The sequence below is a fragment of the Sinohyriopsis cumingii genome, chromosome 13, assembly GCF_028554795.1.
Source record: "Sinohyriopsis cumingii isolate HCF-2022 chromosome 13, ASM2855479v2, whole genome shotgun sequence".
NCBI classification, from domain to species: domain Eukaryota; kingdom Metazoa; phylum Mollusca; class Bivalvia; order Unionida; family Unionidae; genus Sinohyriopsis; species Sinohyriopsis cumingii.
Window position 1 is genome coordinate 35,138,764 of NC_142973.1, and position 23,551 is coordinate 35,162,314.

General features: G+C 32.2%; 1 protein-coding gene across 1 annotated transcript in view; it reads right to left on the reverse strand.

Annotated features, from left to right (window-relative positions):
- Window positions 1–6,546: 6,546 nt before the first annotated feature.
- LOC149785195 (protein mono-ADP-ribosyltransferase PARP14-like) overlaps window positions 6,547–23,551 on the reverse strand; it is a 62,285-nt gene continuing 45,280 nt past the window's right edge. Inside the window, exons 20-23 of the mRNA XM_089978997.1 lie at window positions 19,463–19,733; window positions 15,605–15,756; window positions 11,897–12,077; window positions 6,547–10,736 (exon numbers count right to left, since the gene is read on the reverse strand). Of these exons, the coding sequence (XP_089835123.1) occupies window positions 10,450–10,736; window positions 11,897–12,077; window positions 15,605–15,756; window positions 19,463–19,733 (891 nt within the window). The 3' untranslated portion in view covers window positions 6,547–10,449. The remainder of the gene's footprint in view (window positions 10,737–11,896; window positions 12,078–15,604; window positions 15,757–19,462; window positions 19,734–23,551) is intronic.

Consider the following 23,551-nt stretch of genomic DNA (forward strand, 5'->3'; position numbering starts at 1 on the left):
TAATCGGACAATTGCTGAGCGGTTATTTGGATATCAATATGCGAAGGAAATATTTCTGAAATATACGAGATCTCGCGAATGGGTTGCAAAATTACCAAGTGTGATAGCTGCGTTAAATAATAAAATTACTCGAACAACTGCCATGATACCCGTTATTGCGATTACCAGAAAACCATATACCAATACAACGACATGAATTTTCAAAACAACCAGTATTAGGTAACGCTACTGTCAGGTATTTATATGAATCAATTGAACTTGAAGGTGGTATAAAAGAGCGACTGATCCTATTTGTCGTATTACGACACATACAATTTCCAGCGTGGTAAGATCTACGGGTAGACCCGCAAATCTACAGATTAGATTCAACAGCTCCTCAACGTGGATTTGTACGCGAGCAATTACAAGTAAGTCCTGAAGACACACAACTACCACCGCATTCACTTTTGTAAACTAGCGCCAGGGTGGCAGCACCCTTACGTCGATTACACTCAAGACAGGTCAGCATTACATTTTCACTTGTATGACCAAAATTACTATTAATTCTGTCTACGGTGAGCTGTCTTGGATTATTATTTGAATACTGTCATAATATTACCGTGTGACAGCTCGCACAATGATTATTCTTATTTTTTTGTCACATTGTTTATAACTAGCCAATTTTTTTCTTACTATATCATTATCAATAACATCGCTAACACCTTCGTTGATATATTCTTTTGACTCGAGACACTGCGAGATATACTAAGCTTGACCATTCGATACGATCATCGACGATCCAAATATTTGCATCAGAGATGGTTAATCTTTGTGATGAATGAATCGTCATTGCGTATCCTAGCATCCATGGAGTATTGTCCCTCTCAACAACATTGACATGAACTAAAACAATATCATTTAATACAAGATTTTTTTTCTGACGATCCTGGTATATCAACATCGATATTCTGTTATCGTGTTTCTGCTGGTCGATAACACAATGGTACGGGTAGATTTGAAAACTTTCCTTATGTAACATAAATAATTGTTGTTGAAGTGTATCACAAACTATCTTTCTACTTGCAACTATCAAATTATTTGGTCTCCATACATTCCAAAAATTATTAATAGGAGTTTCTGAAATTATTTCACGCATTATTTCACATTGAATTTTATTCGGTTGTAGTCTGATTAATTTCTTAAACTCTCTTAATTCTGGATAATCTACAAAATTCTTCAGCCATTTATGTGGAGGCAATCCAAGAAAAGGCGGTGGTTGACCATGATCGCCACACATTATCACAGCAGTATTTTTTGTCAATAACCAGTCCAGAAATATTTGTAACATATCCAATGATACCGTGCATATTTCATCCCAAACGATAATCCCGGGAATATATTTCTCTCTCATTCGCTCAGGAGTTCATTTATCTCCCTTCATCGAAAGAATGTATGATAAGTGCATGATTTAATATTTCTGTCTCTCATTTCTCTTGCGAGTCTGTGTGTAGGTGTTAATACAACTATTTCTGAACAACTGTTCAAGAATAATTCGAGCACACGAGTTTTTTTACCATACCCTCCAGGTCCATTGAGATAAACTGTTTTATGTCTAGTTACAGGATCATATACAGATGGTGCAGATGATAATTTTTATATTTGATTATTTTGGTAATAAATATCCTTAATTTCGACGTCGGCGGATTCAGAATAATTGAGTTTATTTCTTGTTTTATTCTCCATTCACCCCATGATGCATAATTACCGATATGAAGTTGTTCTAGCAATCCTGTATTCTTGCTGTTATAGCACAAATCCATAGCGACTCTGACAGCAAACTTTGAAACTCTATTTATCATCGATAATAGATTTATCGAAACATACACGAGCATTGAAGATCTTAAATGAGTAAACTGCCGTGACTCACCATCAATATAACTCACAATTGTACCTAAATTAGTTCCGTCCGATAAGTTAAAATTACTTCGACTTGTAAACGTATTTCTATTCGTTGTATCAGCAATTATAAAATCTAATTCAGCATCATCTATAATCAATCTTGCGCAATTTCGTATAAGTTGAAATGATCCTCCTTGGGTGAATTTACCGATTATTTTTCTACCAAGATCTTTTGTGATTTTATTCTCAAAATTGGTTATATCAGGATTTTCATCATCAGAATATCTTTTTTTTGTGGTAACCAAAACGTCTTTCTGCGGATGATACGATTTAATTCCTTCACTTACAATCGATTATAATAGTATTTTTACATCAAGCATATATCGTAATAAAACTATTGGTACCCACATTTTTTCTGAAAAATGTTTACCAAACCAGACATAACAAATCGGATGAAGATTTTCAGCAAACTTAAATGACTCGATACAATCGAATCAAGTCAAGTCAGAATCCGGTAATGGTCCATTTATCGATACTCTGGTCATCTCGTGTGTGGGGTTTCCAAATCGCTCAAAATACTTAGAACACTCTTCCATACCAAGAAAACTTCCCGGATAAGATGCAACCATATCAACCGAAATAACATCTCTGAGATCGTATTTAGTATTCCATATTATTATATGCTCATTTTTTTCCCCGTTAACTTTACATTGTCAGAGTCGTCCAATACACATATAGCATTCACGTGCATAAAGGAACTACTTTCTATTGCAAACAAACAATGGACGCAGACGCCAGCACTTTTGATTTGTAAACAAAATCCTGTACACTCGCGTAAGAGGCGCTTTACGTTGTGGTTGTTTAAATTTGTTTCAAAATGAACTAAAACAGATGTTTCGTGGACTGCCACATACCACCTGCTCTGGCACATTCTACGTTGATACAATGTTTCGGATTTAGTCTAGCTACAGTATACAACAGATGCAAGAAAATGTCCTTACAAATAACATGCAAGTGACAAGTCATATACTGTCTTCTTTAGCTGGTGATAAGAATGGCAAAAAAATATACTTACAGTTTTACATCCAGAATTTCCTCAAAATGTACTTTCTTAGTTCTGCAAATCCGAATTACACGAGCCATGTCATTGGTTCTCAAGCTTGATTACACATTTCGATATTGTACTGTAATTTCGAATATAAGTGCAATTACATCCTCCTTACTGCACTCAAAATGAAATAAGCATTAAATTCCATAGCGTCTTTTTGATAATTGCAGTTGAAAGACTTCATATTTTTTTTACACATTATGAATTCAATCATTCAATGACAGAAACAGAAACACATTTGCAGATGTTAACAGGCTTCTCCCTAGCTGATTCAATCCTATGTTTTTCGTGTGGAATTGTCACATACAAATCCAGTCCATAATACGAAATTTCGTAGAATCGAAATTAATACCAAAATCTATTCATTCCAGATCAAATGAAAAAGTTGCTGCAATGCACATTCATTCACAATATGACTCCAAATTTCAATTTTGACTAGACACGCCATTTTCTTTCGAAATAAAGTTTTATTCGTCTGACCAACCAGAGCTGGCGTCATTAAGTCAAGGGATATTCTGTCAAGATTAAATTTATCTTTAGAAGGTTTTGTCTTAATCTAAGTTAATTCTTCCATGTTTTAATTAAGACAATTATATATTTAACTTGATATCTCATATATATATATATATATATATATATATATATATATATATATATATATATATATATATATATATATATATATATATATATATATATATATATATATATATATATACATACATACATACAACAAAGAATAAATGCAAATGGCTTATTGTAGGCTCCACAACTCCTTGTGACAAAGCTTGTGTAAACGAATTCTGCGGATATCACTTAAAAAGTGTACGGAAAGGGAGTTTAGGACCAAAACTGCGGTTACTGTGTCGTGTTGGAGTTAGAGGAGAAACGCAGTTGTATGTGCAAAGTGGTGGTACAAATACAGAGAGCTCAAAAGATATTATGATAAAAAAAATAACAACGACAATAATGATAAAGTTATAAGAAGTGTGATATATTATCTAGCTTGATTTTAAAAATAATAATTTAGACAAATCATTATTTAAAGAAATAATATTATATAGAAATGGAGCAAAAAGAATTAAAAACTTTGTATCTCTTTCATGCGTGATAGAAAAAAATTAGATCAGAATTAGCTCAGGAATAGGAAACGAAAACAATTATTAACACGCGCGTGAGGCAGTTAAAAATGTTTATGTCACATACTAGTTTATGGTAATATATCCATAAATCTGAAGAATTTGACAATATTTTTTAAGCTGATCTAATTCAATGTAAGAATGTGCATAATTCATAATGTGATCTCTATCACACGTAATCATAATAATATGTTCTCGCTGCAGTTCATTTAATTGTTCCTGCGTCAACAATAAAGTTTCATTGCCGTATTCGTCAATAATTATATTAACACTTTATTTTTCTGTATTTACTTGGGGTGGTGTTATTGATGTTCTGATATTATATACACCATCAGTTCCATTCGATATTTTGGAGTTGTTATATATTTTTTCAATTCTAAGAAGTTCGTTTAAGTTTGGTTCTATTGGACGTTGATTATCTTTTTGTTATAGATTTGATTCTGCGTTGAAATTCATCATTGATTTGTTCAATTTGATAATTACTTGTGGGTACGCCGACAACTTGCCAATCGGGAGTTTCATCGAAAATAGCTATCACCGTTCACGAACCAACTTTTGGAAATAAATTCGCCAGATTACGTCGTTGATATTTACCAATCATCGGTCAGAAGTGTGTTAGGGTGACCTGACGTAGCGCCTGTTTATCAAGGTCCACTAGAACCAAAGTTAAATGAATTTCTTACAAATGCAAATATATATATATATATATATATATATATATATATATATATATATATATATATATATATATATATATATATATATATATATATAACAACTCCAAATATCAAAATATTTTTCCGTGGAATGGAACAGACGGTGTATATAATATTTATGCTTTTCGTGATGAGTTATGATATTTGGAAGTTTATAACATGTATTCCGATCCCATTAAGTCTGAGATCAATCAATCAATCAACAAAATACGAAACTTATTTTCTTCGTTATCACCGTACTATAATGATGATATAAAACAACAGATCATTTAAACAATACTACATCTAAATCAGGTAGAATCAGATTATGATTATGTTAATAACACTTTCATTAAAACAGCATTTGAACGCGTTGTTTCTTAACCCCGCCCTAGAAAACCATTTATCAATCATTATAAAATAACAGAAGAAGAGTATAAAGTACCATACAATTTTACATTCGTTGTACCAAAATTTAAGAAAGAGGAAATAAAAAAATATCGATGAAAACTTTCTTATAATCGTCGAGTCATGGGAAGAAATAGCCCCATCAGCAAATATTCTCAAACGCAATAATTATCCGTACGGTAGCGGTAGACATATTTCACAAGGAATTGTAAATATGACTTGAACAATCGCATTCAATCTTGTATGTGATGCAAATGATGGCAGCTATCAAATAGATCTTGCGAAATCTAGTCAGGCGCAACAAGGATCTATTTTATATACATTTACACCGCAAGAACCTCCTGGATATTTTATTGTACAATAACCGATCAATCCGGTTTATCTACGGTTTCATAATCCGTTATTACCAAGAATACATTTCAAACTTACTGAACCAATCCGGACACTTAATCAAGAGGTATTATATAATGTACCAACTTATGAGAGTTCTTTTTTTTTACAGGACAAAGAGGTACTTAAAACGCCATCAGAACAATAATGACACCACTCACAGCCAATACAGAACAATTTAGTGTTAACAGAACTATTGACGAATACAGCAATGAAAATATTTTGTTGACGCAGGAACAATTAAATGAACTGCAGCGATAACATTATTATAGTTACGTGTGATAGAGATCAGAAGATCTTAAATGAGTAAACTGCCGTGACTCACTATTAATATAACTCACAATTGTACCTAATTTAGTTCCGTCCGATAAGTTAACATTACTTCGACTTATAAACGTATTTGTATTCGTTGTATCAGCAATTATAAAATCTAGTTCAGCATCATCTGTAATCAATCTTGTACACTGTCGTTTATGTTGAAATGATCCTCCTTGGGTGAATTTACCGATTATTTTTCTGCCAAGATCTTTTGTGATTTTATTCTCATAATCAGTTATATCGGGATTTTCGTCATCAGAATATTTCTTTTGTTGTGGTAACCAAACTTCTTTCTTCTTTCAAACTTCTCCCAAATGGTTTATAAAGCCATATTTTGCTTGTATCGGAGAAATCATGTCCTTGTAACATAAACCTTATGAATAGAAAACTATGGATGACAGGACATGTTTCAGAAAGGTAACAAATATTAAAAGAGGGTGCATTCATAGGTGATATGACTATTTTCAATAATAGCATCTGTTTCACAATTGTTTTGCACCCCTCCTTGCCATCGAATAATTAGTCAGAACAGTGTGGGATAATCTGAATTGTACAATATTTTAGGTCCCAAAAGAATTAGTTATAAACTGAAAAATAAATTGAAAAATAATAAAAATGTATCAGTTTATTCAAAATGGTACATGCGGATGGTTTGCAAAATGATAAAAGTACAAGAAAACTTGATTAAGACAAAGGACACGATTGGCAAATTTGCAATACTGATAATAGACTTGATAAGTAGCGGCTATTATTTGTCAACATCATATATAACATAAACTTGTAAAACAATGGTTCCATAGATTTCTTGACCACATCATACAATCAAACTTCACAATTCCGCCTCAGTATGATTAGCCTTATGCATATAGCATATCCTTCTTTAACCACAATGCAATAAATACATACATGTCCCTCTTTTAAAGCGTTGTAATTAATGCTTATATTGCCCTCTGTTACCGCGAGGTAATGCATATATATCGCTCCTTTACCGAGATTTTATGCATACATGTTCCTCTTTTACCACGATGTAATACATACAATGTATTTCTTTTACCGCAATGCAATGCATACAATGTTTTTCTATTCCTGCGGTGTAATGCATACATGTCCATCTTTTACCTGGATGTAATACATATAATATGTTTCTCTTGTAATGCAAGTAAACTCTGAGAAGTAAATTATGTCTTAATATACATTTAAAAATGAACATAAGTAGACTATTTCCAAACAGAAAATACATAAAGGAACATAAGTTCGTAAAAAAACACGAGAATGTTTATGAAACATAGGTCAATTGTGTATTACGATATATCATTAGGACGGAATGTTTATGAAACAGAGGTCAATTGTGTATCACAGTATATCATTAGGACGGAATGTTTCCTGCAGACAGAATTCGGTGAATTTAAGAAAAAAAATATATTGTAGACTTAATCAATTATTTTAAGTTATTGTGGAGCCCGAGAAAGGCTTTGCGTGTCATAACCAGCGTTGGTCTAGCTGTGAGCAATTATTTAAGAGTCATGCACACACTTGGATCATTGTGGCATTAATGAAGTTACTTTGTAAGCTAGTATTGATTTTCATAAACATTACCATACTGGTCTTATTCAAACTATGAATGCATGAAACAAGTATTACATTAAGTATCGGGATTCTAGGTAACTCAGCTGGTTGAGCATCGGTATCGTAACCCGTTCCTCTTCATGACATAAACATAAATGTTCTCCCTGTCTCATTAAAAGTAACCAAAGACATAGGTACTTGCTGGCATTGTTAAATCGGCTTAGCATTTATTTAATTTTTTTAGGGGAATGGAGGTGTAGTTGTTCCATAAATTTGTTTTTAACCTCTCGCAAAATCCCCGCTAAGCAAGCAAAAAAAGCATAATTAACTTGTGGTAAACCTATATCAGTTACTCCGTGGCGAACCTTATGATTCATAGTTTGTGCAAAAACTTATCATCTGTGTATTGACAGAGGATTAAATTTTATGATAGCTTTTGAACAAATGTTATAGTTACCGCGGATATTAGCTATGCATATGGAATAACAACACACACACACACACACACACACACATATATATATATACACACACACACACACACACACACACATATATATATATATATATATATATATATATATATATATATATATATATATATATATATATATATATATATATATATATATATATATATTCGTTCATTCTTTTCTTACTTTAATACTTGATATATTTACCGGATATATTTCACTGTGTGGCAGCAAAAACAAACGTAATAGTTTAACGAGTGGCTTAGACACGAGTTATAATAATTTTTTGTGTATCGTACGATGAATATGTCAGGCATTTATGCAAGACAACAAAATAATTTTATGCTTGGTATATACAAAATTTATTGCTTAATCTAAACTTAGAATAATAAACTCTACATAATCTTTCGCGTATCTGTGCCGCTTAACTATATTAAGTAAAATGTCGATTATCCGTATATTTCCACCTAGGGACAACTATAGTATATTCAGATTTTTTTAATCTATTACAGTGGACATGGATCTATGAATGAATCACAAATGACAATCCGACGCCAACATGTATCAGAACTATATAAATCAGAACAGAACAGTCAAAAATAATCTCATACAAGTTAATTACAAGGGTATCATGAATAATTTTTTTTTAAATTTTACACTTGATTGTTGATCTCATGCAACTTATGTGCAGCAGAAAACCTATGTTAATCAATTATGATTGATATTCAGAATGGTTCACAAGTATCCTAACATCATCCTGTAAGTATTTGCAAGATTTTTATCAAGAATATATAAAATGTTTGTCAAAGTAGAACATTATTAGAGATAAACCATAAGGGCCCGGTCGTTTCGCCTGGAAGTATCACAGGTTCTGTAAAAAGAGAAAGCACAGCAAACATAATATCCCTATCGCAATTTAGTTAGACTAGAGAGGAATGTATTAATGACAATCACAAGACGTTTATGAAAATTACATCAATGGTGCATCAATTATAAAATTTGTGTAAAATACAAAATAGGATGGATGTTAGTCAGGAACATATATTATATAAGAAAACTTGTGAATAACCTTGATAAACAATTCGTACTTATCGTTTCTCACGACCTATATAACTAATGAATATGCAGTATTGTGCCTAATGATATTTTATTATATATATGGCACTCTTGAAACAGAGAAATATTGTTTTCTTCATGAACCAGCCAAATGTTGGTTTACAAGACATATGATAAAACCGGAGAGTACAACAGTGTAAGTTTAAAATTAGCGCTGTAGCAAAGAACAGTAGAAACAAAATTGATTTATTAACAATGAGATAGAACAGAAAGTTCAAATGAGGATTTATCCAATAGACACATTTCTCAGTTTATCTCTCAGTGGATGTTCTCACAACATATAGAATGTCCTTTGAAACCGGTAGAATTTACGAAAATCTCATACTAAAGTAAATTGTGTACAAAAAGTAATAAAAGTTAAAGAAAAGGTAAATATTAGTACTAATCATCACTCTCACTAAAAAAAACCCTGACAAATACTCAAACCCTGTTTTCAAAGTTTAGTTTCACTTCATGAAACATGTGTTAAAGTATACTCTCACGAACGTTTGAAATTAATAAATAGATCGAGACCTATGATTGTATTCACACTTACTAAACATTTATAAAAATCAATACCTAGATCAATAAAATAATCAAAATCCTTAGAGAATAGTAAACTATCTTTGTACGTCATTTTGTAACACATGTAGCAACGCATTACTAATAAAACAAAATGTTCAGAAAAACAATGGTTAGACGAATCTTCCTCTGGCTCTTGCATGAAGTGTAATTTTAATTTTTTCACATTTATCAATACCAAATTGTAATTACGCATTTTCGTTGAATATCTTTATCCATTAATTATGCCATCAGCTTTCAAACTAAGTGTATTTTTATACTGGTTTAAGGATCATTACCAAGACGATATACATAGGAACCGTTGAAATGAGAAATATTATTCGATATATATATATATATATATATATATATATATATATATATATATATATATATATATATATATATATATATATATATATATTGTGTTGTGTTGTTTTTATGCCAAAAGGTGTTTAGATCTTATGTTAAACGTAAAGAAAGAAACGTTATCAAGTTGGCAATGACATATGCTAACAGATTAAAAGTAACGAAAGTAAACACAATTGTGACAATAATAGAATTTTACATAAATGTGCAAAATCCATTTAATTGCCATGAAAGGCAGTTCACAAAACTATGACTTTGCCATTGTTAAAAATTACGCAAACTGTTGTTGACCTTCTGTACAGATACATCTGAATTTAAATTTTAGTCCATGTAAACGTAACCATGTCTAAGTATCTCTAGTAAGACGGACTAAACGCTGCAATAAAGAGTCGGGGATCTATGTAATGGAGACTATTCTAACCTGGGCAGCAACATATTTCTGTATCAAGTTATTCAAATTCAATAAGATATTCAGGATATGCCTGTGTATCACTGTAAATGACATATTCATCCTTGTTCGGACTCGATGTGGAGTCAAACGTCATCCCTGTTGTGGGGTCAGTGGGAGGATATCTCTCCGCGTAACCCTGTGCCACTACGGTGGAGTTTCCAGAAAGAACTTTACACTGGTAAATGTATTTATGCCCGTTTGTATCCCTCTTGGTGTAGTTATCATCACATCCATACTCCGATTGTGTTGAAAAGTAAACACCCTTCCCATACCAAACTTTACCACCTGTGAAAACAAAATATAAACTAATGTAAAAATAAGGCATATTGTTCACTGGATACTCAATCGTGTCCCACACTTTTAAGTAGAACTCTTAAAATAGATGCAAGTTAATATAGATTTATATAGAAATGTTCTAAATTAAGCACAAGATCGTGGGCAAATTACCAGGTTCTCAGCGCGACTCGTTACTAAAAAACTTGGTAACAACTGGTGCCTGGTATGATATAGAATTTTGCCTTAGTTTTCTTACCTATCCGGTGGCCTATGTGATAAGAGCATCCGTATCGGTGGCCCGCAGTCGCTGGTTAGAAACCCGGCCGAGTCATATCAGGGACTTACAAAAATGGTACTATAAGCCAATCTCTTGGTGCTCAGCATTAAAAGGTTAGTGTTATGACTGAATGGATGGGTTTTATGATAATTTCACTGGGTGGGATATGATGCTACATGTCTAAACATAACTATAAACTGCCACGCTGCAGATATAGTTTTGATACGTCTAAAAGTTTTAAAGCTACTTTAAAATAAACACACTCGCGCGCGCGTTCTTTCCTCTCTGACATTAATGTAAAAACAAATATTTCTATCAATCAGTATAACGTTTTTCAGATATTGATAAAATATGAAAACGAGTAAGGAATCATCCAATCGGAAGATATGATCAAAAAGCTTTTACCTCAATTTCGACAAGAAACATTGTCAACTGGATTTTACAAGATTTGTAAAGCTGTGTTACGTAAAGCTGTATTACGTACGGTATCAAAATAAGACACAATACAGAGGCAGTGATAAAGATAAGCAGTCGTATTTGGAAAGATATATACTTTGAAAGCAGGCAATTATTTCAACATTACTATAGTAAATGTTTAACATAATAAAATAAGGGGAAGGATGCTGCTCCGCAAATTGCCAAATTAATAATCCACGTGATCTATGTGTTATTCTACACAGTATTGTTCATTATTCAGTGATTGTACTATTTATTATACTATTTGATAACATTGAAAATTTACTATCACGTTCTCATTAAACATTTCATATATATATATATATATATATATATATATATATATATATATATATATATATATATATATATATATATATATATATATTCTAATTTGGAAATCGATTCGGAAACAGGACACTGTTAATTTTCTTACCAAAAGTTTGGCCAGCGAAACTCCTGTTAAAACCATTGAGATTGATGCTATCCACGTTATCCAACGCCGTTCCATGCCATAATATCATCTCCACGGATTGAAGCGTAGGATTCTGATGTTGTATGAATCTGCGTTTCAGTGCATATTGTTGGAACATCGTTCTATTATGGATACTCTTGATCTGAACAAAGTAATGAGCTTGAATATGAGCCCTTGCGTATCGATTACAGGACAAAATAGACAAACACAAATAAAATAAACTAATGTGCCGTTAGCGGTATATCCTGGAAGCGAACAACTGGTTTGTTTAGAGCATATTTTATTGCCACTAAGTTTACACGAGTTCTCTGACTCACCTAAATCCCAAACTTCGAAACTGACCCCAAGATGAAAATAGTTTTACAGGAATTAAACTAAATGTCAAATACTAGGTCAGAATGTCATATATTGAAAGTCATTTATTATTCCAAGAAAATAGAAAAACTATGGACGAATATAAGTTACTGAGAGAAACAAAGGGCGGAAGAGACAGAGACACTAGAAGAGGGAGAACATATCATTATACTAGTTACATACACTGTTGTCCATTTCACGTCTTTAATATATATATATATATATATATATATATATATATATATATATATATATATATATATATATATATATATATATATATATATTGCTTAGAAGATAACTGTAATTACTTGAAACGTCTGGGTTCGTGGATATGTTTCTGAACATTTAGGAATATTACAGGGTTTGTTTCTTTATATAATCCAGCGTTGACTTTCAATAAAATATCTATAGTTACACAAGATGTGGATGAAAGACTCGAATCATTAGATATTAAAAATAATTTGAATGAGTGTGCAAAAGCTTGTGTATATGAAGAAAGGCTGCCTAATGAAACAGCTTTTAATCATATCTAATTATTTTATGTACTACTGAACCAGGCTATGCACCGTGGTATCGTACATGCCGTATTTGAAAAATAAAGATAGCTGATTGAGTGAATATGGTAACTGGGGGACAAATAACGTAATATTTTGGGAGGACCTTTATATTGGAAACGTGTCTGCACGGTTGAGTTTTAAACCATTGTCACTTTATCGCTGTCGCCTTGCAAATGGATATCTTCAAAATTGTTAAATGGAAGATAAATATGATTTGACAGATGGTTTAAAGGAAAACTACTGTTGATTCTGAAAACTTATAATGCAAACAAAATGTGATTATAGACCAGACACACAAAATATACACAACCCCTGTCTCATCGTTGTTGTGATTATAACACCGGACACACAAAATATACACAACCCCATTCGCAGACTCTTAGGGTGAATTTATTGGTTAATGTAGGTACAACTTGTTTGATGTAGACATAAAAAAATTTAAGCAGTTTTTAGTCACTCATGATTTTAAAAACTGGACCCCAGGATAACCTAAACAACTGACTTGTCATAATTTAGTGCAAGAAAAAGGAACTTTGTGATTGTAATTAGTAAAGGTCAAATAAAAATAATATACAGATTTTGTACCAGAATGTCTAAAATTATTAAATTTTTCCTATTTTGTAAAATCGGGTACCTGCCAATTAATTTTTAATTCGAAAAATAAATCCATAATTTCCATTGATTTTTTTGTTTTAAATGTTGGCTGATTTTATTGCGAGTGGACTTCTTTTCGACCCGGATACAATAATGCAACTGAAAGAGAAAACATTTTCCTGCAATATTTCAGGGGCGGATCGGGGACGTTCTACTATCGCCACACTACACTCCCACAAAATAATGAACTAGAAAAAGCCCAAACGTTTCCGGGAGTACATTTTATCTACAGTTGTGTCGTTGAAATTATGCCCAGGAATCACTTAAAAATGTAGGAACTTCGGGGGTCTTCGCCACTGTGGCCCCTCAGCCGGCGATGTCTCACATAATATCCATATAGCTGTTAACAAACTCTCGAAACTATGATTCATGATCCGCCACTGTACATTGCTAAACTATTTCGCTGGTGATTTAACTAATGATCTTTGTTTTAACTTTTCATTGACACGAGCTCCTATCAAATAACCACGTCACATATTTGCAACAGAAAGAGAGAAAGGAATATTCTACCGATTTTTTGTAACCACATTCATTAGCGCTGAGTATTTATTTGAGAAACGCAAAGTATTTGCGTCCAAATTCATCTAGCATAGGATATCAACTATACAGCTAGATAGGAAACACATGCTTCTTCTGGAATTTATCAAGAACTAAAAGAAGGAAACTTATATTCATTTTAAGGAAAATACTATTAATTTACCACTATAAGTAAAACCAGAATAGCTAATGTATAGTGAATAATATACAAATACTATTTTATTTTATTTTTCTTTGTTCATTCGGATCTTTTTGTGTGGACAGACGAATACAATCTTGATCGTAGACAGAGCATGTCCATGATTAATTTGTCTCATACTTCCTTCACATGAGGCGATAGACTTTCACAATGATTAGAGGTACATAAATTCCATCACTTGAAAAGTGTGTATGAAAGCATCATTATAATAATTGAACAACATCTGCTAATTTACGACTGAAAATATTGCTACTTTAGGACTGAAAATAGTACTACGTTACGACCGATAATATACAATTGAAGATAGTGCTAATTTACGACTTTAATTTACGACTGAAGAAAGTACTAATTTACGACTGAAATTTGCTACTGAATATAGTGCTTGTTTATCAACTTGTATTTGCTATATTAGTACACAGACGTGCCCACCTTATCTCGATCACGCACACATAGCCCCCACACCCACAACAACCCTACCACGTTGGAGAGCGTAACCAATTAAGAGCAGATTTATTGCAAACTGTCAGACCACCCTCGTTAGAATTTCAAAGATGTAATATGTTACATGAACTAAATTGATTAAATGCATACTGTTCTTTAGCTCTGACAATCAAGCTGACCAATAAGGAGTCTGTAAGCTAAAAGAGCTGTCTAATGCCAGACAGACATCAGACCTTGTTTAATGAAGGCTGTTTAACTCTAAATCTCGTAATTACCTGACGTTGTGCGATGTTTAGCAGCCGGTGTTTCTCGATAACATTGAATGGTATAATAAAAGGTCCGTGTTCTGTGAAGTATGATCTTAGGCATTTTTTTTTACAACGGCCATAACTTTAAGAGTTCAATGTGACTACCTATTTCTTCCTCCGGTGGTAGGGGTGTGTTTGTGTTACATTTGCATTTGTGATGTTGATGGACTTTCAAATCTATCACACATGAAGTTACAGCATCTTTAGCAGTTTGTATTCCACTAATATTAGATAATACAATGCACAATTAGTGAGTGTGAAAACAGATTTTACGATCTCGTTCTCAATGGTCACTGGTACATATGACAAGAAACTGTTTATGCTTGCAGTTTCTTAAATGAAAATATTAAACTTGCAGTTTCTCAAATGACTATGTTACTCTATAGTGTGATGTATAACTAGCGCGCTACATGATGATACAGTGTCCTTGACATTTGAGATCACATATGCAATATAAAGGAGAATGATCCTCGAGTGAATACACTGACTCAAATTCATTACCAACATGAAGTAGTGTTTTAGAAAAGTCGATAGTATTGCGGGCTAATCTCGCATTAATAAAAGAAAATGTTAAGCACAAGAACACGAATCGTAAAATTTTGAGAAATACTCATACCGCGTGTATCTGCTTCAGCATGTAACTGCCGATTGTACGCATGAAGTTGGCTTGAACATCCAAATATTCCTTGTCAGTGGTTTGTAATGTAACAACCTTCAGGTTGCTGGTATCGTTTTGATCCCAGTTAGCAGGTAGTGGCTCCAAATCACCTGTTAAGTCAAAAAGTGATGTACAGTAACAATTTCTCGAGCTATATTATTCATGTTAGTATTAATATTATCATCATGTTCTCTTCAACGGCCTTAGTATTACGCCTGCTTTGTTATTACATGAGATTGGGACTCCTGGTGTATTGCTAGATATCAAGGACTTTCCTTAGTACACAAACTGTTATGCAGAGCGCCGCTTTATACACATTGTTTGATAGTGTGCAATGTCTCCACGTAAACATTTTCCAATAACAGTCACCTAAATGCGTTTGAAATGTAAAAATAGGCAGCATAGTAATATGGATTTATTTAGAACTAGAAGCTATTAGTTTATTGCCGGGGACTGTAATTTATCTAGGAACGGGAAAAGCAGTATTATCTTTATATATCTACCTAACATCCATTATTTTGAAATGATTGTTAGATTAACTATTGTTATACAGGTAAAATGGGCATCAAATTACTGTTTTACCACATTGACATATGAATCTTAGCTCATTAGTCTCTCACTTTTGTTCATTTTCTCCTCCGTAACAATATAGAAGTCTTATTTTTGTACACTCAGTACATCGATTGTCTCTACCATTTGTCTTTTTGGGTGGGGGTAGGGTTCGTTTGCATTTGCATTGACGACATCATGCAGTTGGATGCATCTCTGGCAGACATTGTCTCTAATACGACTGAACTTCTTCCATGAATCATGATTTGCATTTGGGCCAGTGGAAACTAATGCTGACTACCATTTATTTTTCTAGTTAAATTTTAATGTGAAATGATAAAAATCATGTTTATTCAAGCTACACAGTGTGGAGAGTAATTAGGATTCTAGTACTAAATATCTTATTATATTAACTATTTTGGGATAATTTTGTGGTAAATATTGGTAACATAAGGTTTAATGGTTGTTTTAAAATCATACATGGTAGACATTTTTAGTAAAATGAAAGCATAATTTATTGTGCAACTGATTAACAATATTTGAATGCATTTTGATAGAAGTTTAAATGACCTCATGCTTATATCAACCATGTATACTATTTTCTTTACCGTTAACCTTATTCAACATTTCATATTGCAACATATATGTTAAATTTTATTCTGTTTCACAGACTTTTTATACAGTAGTTGGAATCAACTTCAGATGTTATGTTAGTTAATGGATGTACTTTCTTATTTCTTTGCTTCACTGATCAAGGTAAATTCACATATTTGATATATTTTAACCTCTTCATCGTATATTGCACTGTATTTTCCACACGGTACATCCTATAAACTCATTATCTTGAAGAAAAAGAAAAAATATTCATGGTAACTGTATTATGTACTCCATACTCCTATTTGTGTATTATATGCTCTTCTTTTATTTTAACGAGATAATTTTTCCATCGGTTAACGACTGTTAAACGGTGCATCATATAATTTCCATTTGGAAAGTATATACTTTCTTCCATTTATTATTTTGGTCCCGAAAATATTGTTTTAGCTTTGCACACGTCATCATCTTTGTCATGCAAAGACAACTCTTGTTCGGGAGACAAGCCCTTAGCCTCTTCAGAATTTTCATTGAGTGTGCTTCCTAAAAGTATTTCCCTAATTTTTAAATATTTCCTCTTTCAAATTCGGAAGGTAGCAGTTTGTTATTTTGAATCGTGAAATTTTAGCTGTTTAACCTATCTTGAATAGCAGTTTTATATATCTGATCTCTTTTCTTCCTGTCGTGCTTAAACAGGAGTATTGTCTATCGAACTCTGATGGTGCGTTTTTATATTCATTGTTTAGTTTAACACTTCTACATTTCAGTCTTAATAAACCTCTCTACTGCGTAATAGTTTTTGTGTTTCTTCTTTGATTTTACATTTTTTGCTAAAAAAAAGTATAATAGGAAAACATTTACAGAAAATCTTCAAACTTTGGTGTAAAGCTCAATTCATTCGTTAAAAATAATCTCTGTAAATATTTATATAAAGGCAACATGTGAATGATTTTTTTTCAGTGTTCACTTTTTCAGCGAAAGTGTATTTTTATGTAATATCCATCTCATACAAATGCATTCAAATGCATTTGCATTAATTGCATTTTTTCATTTTTCATATGCTTGCATGTTTTCTAAATCTGAGTGCAACTGGTCATCTTTTTGACTTGCACAATCTCTTTTGTGAGGATATCTTTCTCCACTGCCTCTACACTATCTGGGTAGACGTTTCAGTTACGTATTTTCTTAATTCATCGCTACTGTATTTTCCTTTATGCCAATATTTTTGTACAATAGAAAACTGTGCATTTAGGATCAAAGATGTGTCATACATTATCCTTCTCTAGTCATTTGAAACGGTATAAAATATCCAGAAAATACTTTATGCTAGAGAAATTAACAAACCAAAATAGACGAAAGATTAACACATATACATATATTTTTTTTAAATAGCAAGTTCTAGTCTTTCTCCAATTCTTTGAAACGCATTAATCATTTTAGAATTAGATATTTTTTTATTTTATTCCTATGGCTGACTGTTACAGTTACCTTATACAAGATTAACTGTTTAAATTGAGCCTTGTTCACCGTACAATATATCACTGTATTAATCAAAGTATTGTAAACTAAACTTAAAATGTTTACGCGTAATAATATGTTATGTATTAGTCACTGTTAAATGCTTACTTCCTTTCTAATTAGTATTGCAGTGAATTAATCCTGTCACTTTGAAAGCTATTGTTGCTTATTTTAATGTAATCATTATTGACAGTAATACGTAAATCTACATCTTTTATGAAATAATGGAACATGTATTTTGTTTATGTTGGAAATAGGAAATTAACATGTTTGTTCTTTTGAATGTTTTGTTTTAGAACAGCTGCCTTCGGCCACAGTTGTATCACGTACATAAAGATACCAGTTATGTTGGTTCAGTTTTAAACTAAGGACATACTAATATAGCCTATGGTCTATGGCTGTACAAAACAGTCTAGGACTCTTGCATTCAATAAAAGGTAGCTTTGTGCAATTAGTTATGATGTGTACCCAAAATTAAAATTATTCTTTCACAAAATCAAAGAAAAGAATATAATATTTTGGTAACATTGTGCTATTTTAATGTGAATAAACTTGATAATATCATTTTCAACGCATTATTCAGAAGCAAAGTTGAATGTGTTTTATATATGGAAAACCCAATGAAACAGAGACTGCTTAACACAGGGCGTAATATAAATGCATTATGGATGCCCACTCCACACAAGCAAAGTTGAATGTGTTTTATATATGGAAAACCCAATGAAACAGAGACTGTTTAACACGGGGCGTAATATAAATGCATTATGGATGCCCACTCCACAGAAGAGAAAATAGAAATGTATCGTAAGTTTGGAAACTTCTCTTTACATTCAGCATGTATAGTAAAGATATAAGTTTGCAAAATGTTCGAGATATTTGGCATATCTAAACAATACTTGATTATATCTTTTGACAGTTCTAAGTGACTCTGATATATACGATCTACCATTCGTTTGATGCATTAAATGTGACATTTTCTACTGTCAGAACTGTAGCATTTAAACATTGATGGAAGGAAAAATAAGAATAACAAAATCATACGTGCTTACAAAATATAAGACTTTTTATAACTATGACGTGCACTTTTATCTTAATACGTACGCATAAGAATTGTGGGTATATACTGATTTATTTCACGACTAAAAAGAAACTCACCCGTCATTCTATCTAATCGAACAACCTTGACTTTGCTGGATATGTTCCCCACTTCAAATTCTATGTTCTTTAAAAAATCAACACGGTATGTCTGACCATCCGTGTCTGTAAAATCGTAGGTTTTATTTTGATTTGTAAATGCGATTTCCAGCTCGATGCCGATTTTTCTAGGATAAGGTATAAGAATGTTTCTCTCCTCTTCATAACACCATTCAAAGTACTGTCCCACTAGTTTTCTCACGTTTTCGTTTTTCAAAACGTCATGAAGAGCCTGAAAAGGTTGTCAAAGAGTCAAATATATCGCAGCCATAATCAAAATCTCATCTTTAGTGGAAACGAAATATATTCTTCCAAGCATGATGCCTATCAAAGAGAAGCATATCTCTGGTAGTGACACCATACTACCGGATTGTTTATGTTTTGGAAATTGCACTGATAGTTTCGTTTCATGAAATTCTACAACCATTCATCACAACCACGTACATTCCAGTTTTCATGAATTATTTATAAATTGAAACATAAAATACTGCTAAATAAAATCGATAACAGCTGATATAATTTAGAAAAAATATTTAGACATATTTGTGACGTTTCTAACTAAAAATATCACGTTCCGGTTTCAGAATTATGGACTTAGTTTGTTGTTGCTATTAGCGACAGACGTAAGTAAAGCAAATATAATACTGGTACAGAAGAACATGCAGGAGAACAGAGATCAGAAATCATCTCCTTCAGAAATGCATCTGTAAATGACATATTAACTGCCAAAAATATTTCTTCTAACGTACTATGCATCTGTATGTCCGTTTCAAATGGTTAAGCTTTCATCAGTAGTACCATGAGGCTAAAATATGTGATCATGTTATAATAATACCAAATATTGAGACAATTGGAGTTTTCCCCCGTTAGATGTATCACTCTTGGCAGATATATCTTCAGAGTGACAGCACCATGTCATTGAAGACAGACAAAGAACAAGTATGCTTTTTAGTAAAAGGAAAACAAAAACTTTAACTTTTTTCTGTTGCATATCGAAAACCGGGTTCTATTCGCAAAGTTCAATTTTTTTAAAATCCCAAACCAAGTGGCTTTAAAGTTTAGAGATTAATATATTTGAGAGTCGAGATAGAGAGATTTTTAGGGAGGGTAACTTGCAGCATTCCTTTCAATCCCCTCTCCCAGCAATTGCTTGTAGCATAAATGGAATTATTCTCAAATACATGTCGCTCTATTTGGGGAAAGTTTCAGATGAGCTGCATTTGATACAAAAACAGAAAACTGAAAAAGAGCAAATCTTGCAAAACTGGCTATACCATTTAAATAGACACGTGAGTCTATTTCATAGAAAACAATGATTATGCCATTTAATTGACACGTTAGCATGTTTTATCGAAAACGATGATGACGTTATTTGCTCAGGTGAAAATATACTTCCTGCATGATCCCATGTTAACTTCTTTAGCTAATAAGTTACCGAAATTACAAACGTAAATTCATGGTTGGTACGGTCCTTCACATCATCCGTAGCAGTTGATATGTTTGAATTTATCTAGATGCCTAGTACGAAGGTATTTTTGTTCCAATACCGCTAATATGTGATAAATAGAAGATATCTACGTTTCTCGAGCAGATATAAGGAAGTATCTCACTAGTGACGTGGGAAACATTTTATGGTTATGAGTGGTATCGCTATTGTGGTGATAAAAGTAGTATCGCTACAGGAGTAATATTATTCCCCAATTTATATATTTCAATATCTCGTTTTGAATTACATAATACAAAATGATTCAGATGGCCATAGGGAAATATGTTTAACAATGCACTTTGTATTAGTTATTTACGTGTATTGAATGAAAGGTTGTTTAAATGGACCAACACCTGCAATATAATTACTGGTTACTAGCTTGGATTTAAGTCCTTAAGTCAACGATCTACTGTTTATTTTTTTCCTTTAGTCTATCATTACAAAGATATTGGACACTGTCAATAAACTATATTATGTCTTTATAGATTTTCGCGATGTCAGTAAACTATAATATGTCTTTCCTGATTTTCGCAGTGTCAATAAACTATACTATGTCTTGATTGATTTTCGCGATGTCAATAAACTATAATATGTCTTTATAGATTTTCAATAAACTATACTTTGTCTTTATTGATTTTCGCAATGTCAATAAACTATACTATGTCATTATTAATTTTCGCGATGGTATTTGAAACGGTTAATAGAGGTTTCAAGTGGTTAAGATCGATACAGGAGAGTTTTAGTACTAAATAAGTCAAGGTTTTTAAATATAGGTATTCACCAATAATGGCCTCCACTAAATATAATGGACAAATGTCAAGATCAATTGCATCATATAGAGGCGTTAGGTGAGGTGATCGCTTATTTCCAGTGGTATTAATATCCTTTGTTACTGACACAGTTCAAAACACCAATACTGAAGTTATGGATGTGTGTAATATCAATAAAAAAAATTCTGTTTAATCATATGACTCTGTAAATCAGAAGATTTTCTACGATCAATACCACGTCATTTGAAAGTTTAATGGCAGGGATTATGTTGATAAGTGAATATTGATATGATCTTGAAAATAGAAGACATATATGGTAGTAATTATTATTATTTTGTTATTATAAAATCTTTCACAATCCAGATCTTACTATGGCAAATTCTCTTCACAAATCAATGCTTATAAAGCCACAATAATAATTTTTGATAAAGGAAGATATACAACCGCTTCTCTTTGTTTTAGGAATCGAGTTAATCGAAATACCAGATTCCTTAACAAATTTTGTGGTCTTTTTTAAACAATGAAATATGGTTCAGAATCCAAAACTATTTTAAGCGAATATGTTTTATTTTCGTTGTATAAAATTATATATGATGTTTCCCTACCCATGCCATCAAAAATGTGACCGATTTGTTTCGTTAATAGTCTTTTTGATTCGTGAAAGTTCGTAGAAAATGTGTCTCGGAAATTCTATAGGAATTATCTTAAAAGTTAAGAAATGTCAACTTTAGTTCATGATTTTATCAGACCGTAATTCTTTTTTGTCTGAAATATATTGACTGTTCAAAACCGATGTTGAAACTTGTAGAACTTATAATGGTGAAGACTGGTCTCGCCAGATTAAACATATACTGTAACTGGTTTTGTCATGTTTATATCTGCATCATTGTATTGCTCAGACAAGTCATCCTTTAATTGAATAAAGGCCAGTTTGTAATAAACTAAGTTATTATGATTATCATAAGCAATTCTGACATACAACCATGTCTATATGCGATTACGAATGAAGACTGAAACAGAGCTTATTACTGATGTAATAGTAACACAATATTTCTGTAGAATTAGGTCTATGTTATAAACATATCCAGAAAAATAAGGCTTTGTTTATCATGTGCTCCAGATTGGACTGAAACAGACTATAACTTCCTCTTTACGTACAACATATATCGTTACCTTGGAAACGATCATTTACCTATATTCTCTTGCTTTATTTCTTACATTACGCAAATGTGCATATCCCATGTTGTCTCTGTCGAAAGATACAATTATTATAGTGGCGGAATACCTTTATCCATTTCTTACTGTACATTAAGAGATATCATGGTCAATTGACCACTTGTATCTTTGTTTTCTCCTTTTGGTACACATATCAATACTTGTTAACACGGTTCACTTAAGAGCTAATGGTTCACGCGAGTTATCGTATGACCACAGTATGTTAACATATTTCACATGTGTTATCGTATGAGCACATCATGTAGGATTGTTCACATGAGGGCATCGCCCTTGTGTTCGTTTAATGCTGAAATAATTATTCACATTTTGATTATCATAAGAACTATAGTTGCTGCATCAGTGAAAGCGATTAATATATCATCTAATTTATCCAACAATACTAAAACTAAGTTGCACTCAATAATGAATAAACATTTATTCTGTTATCATCTGTGTGTATTTTATGATACATTCTGGGAATGGAGACTTGCGAATCGTTCTCGTTTTATGACACAAAACATTGTTTCTCTGCTTTTTACTCCAAAGTTTAACAATATCGGGTTTTGTTTCGTTTTTTCG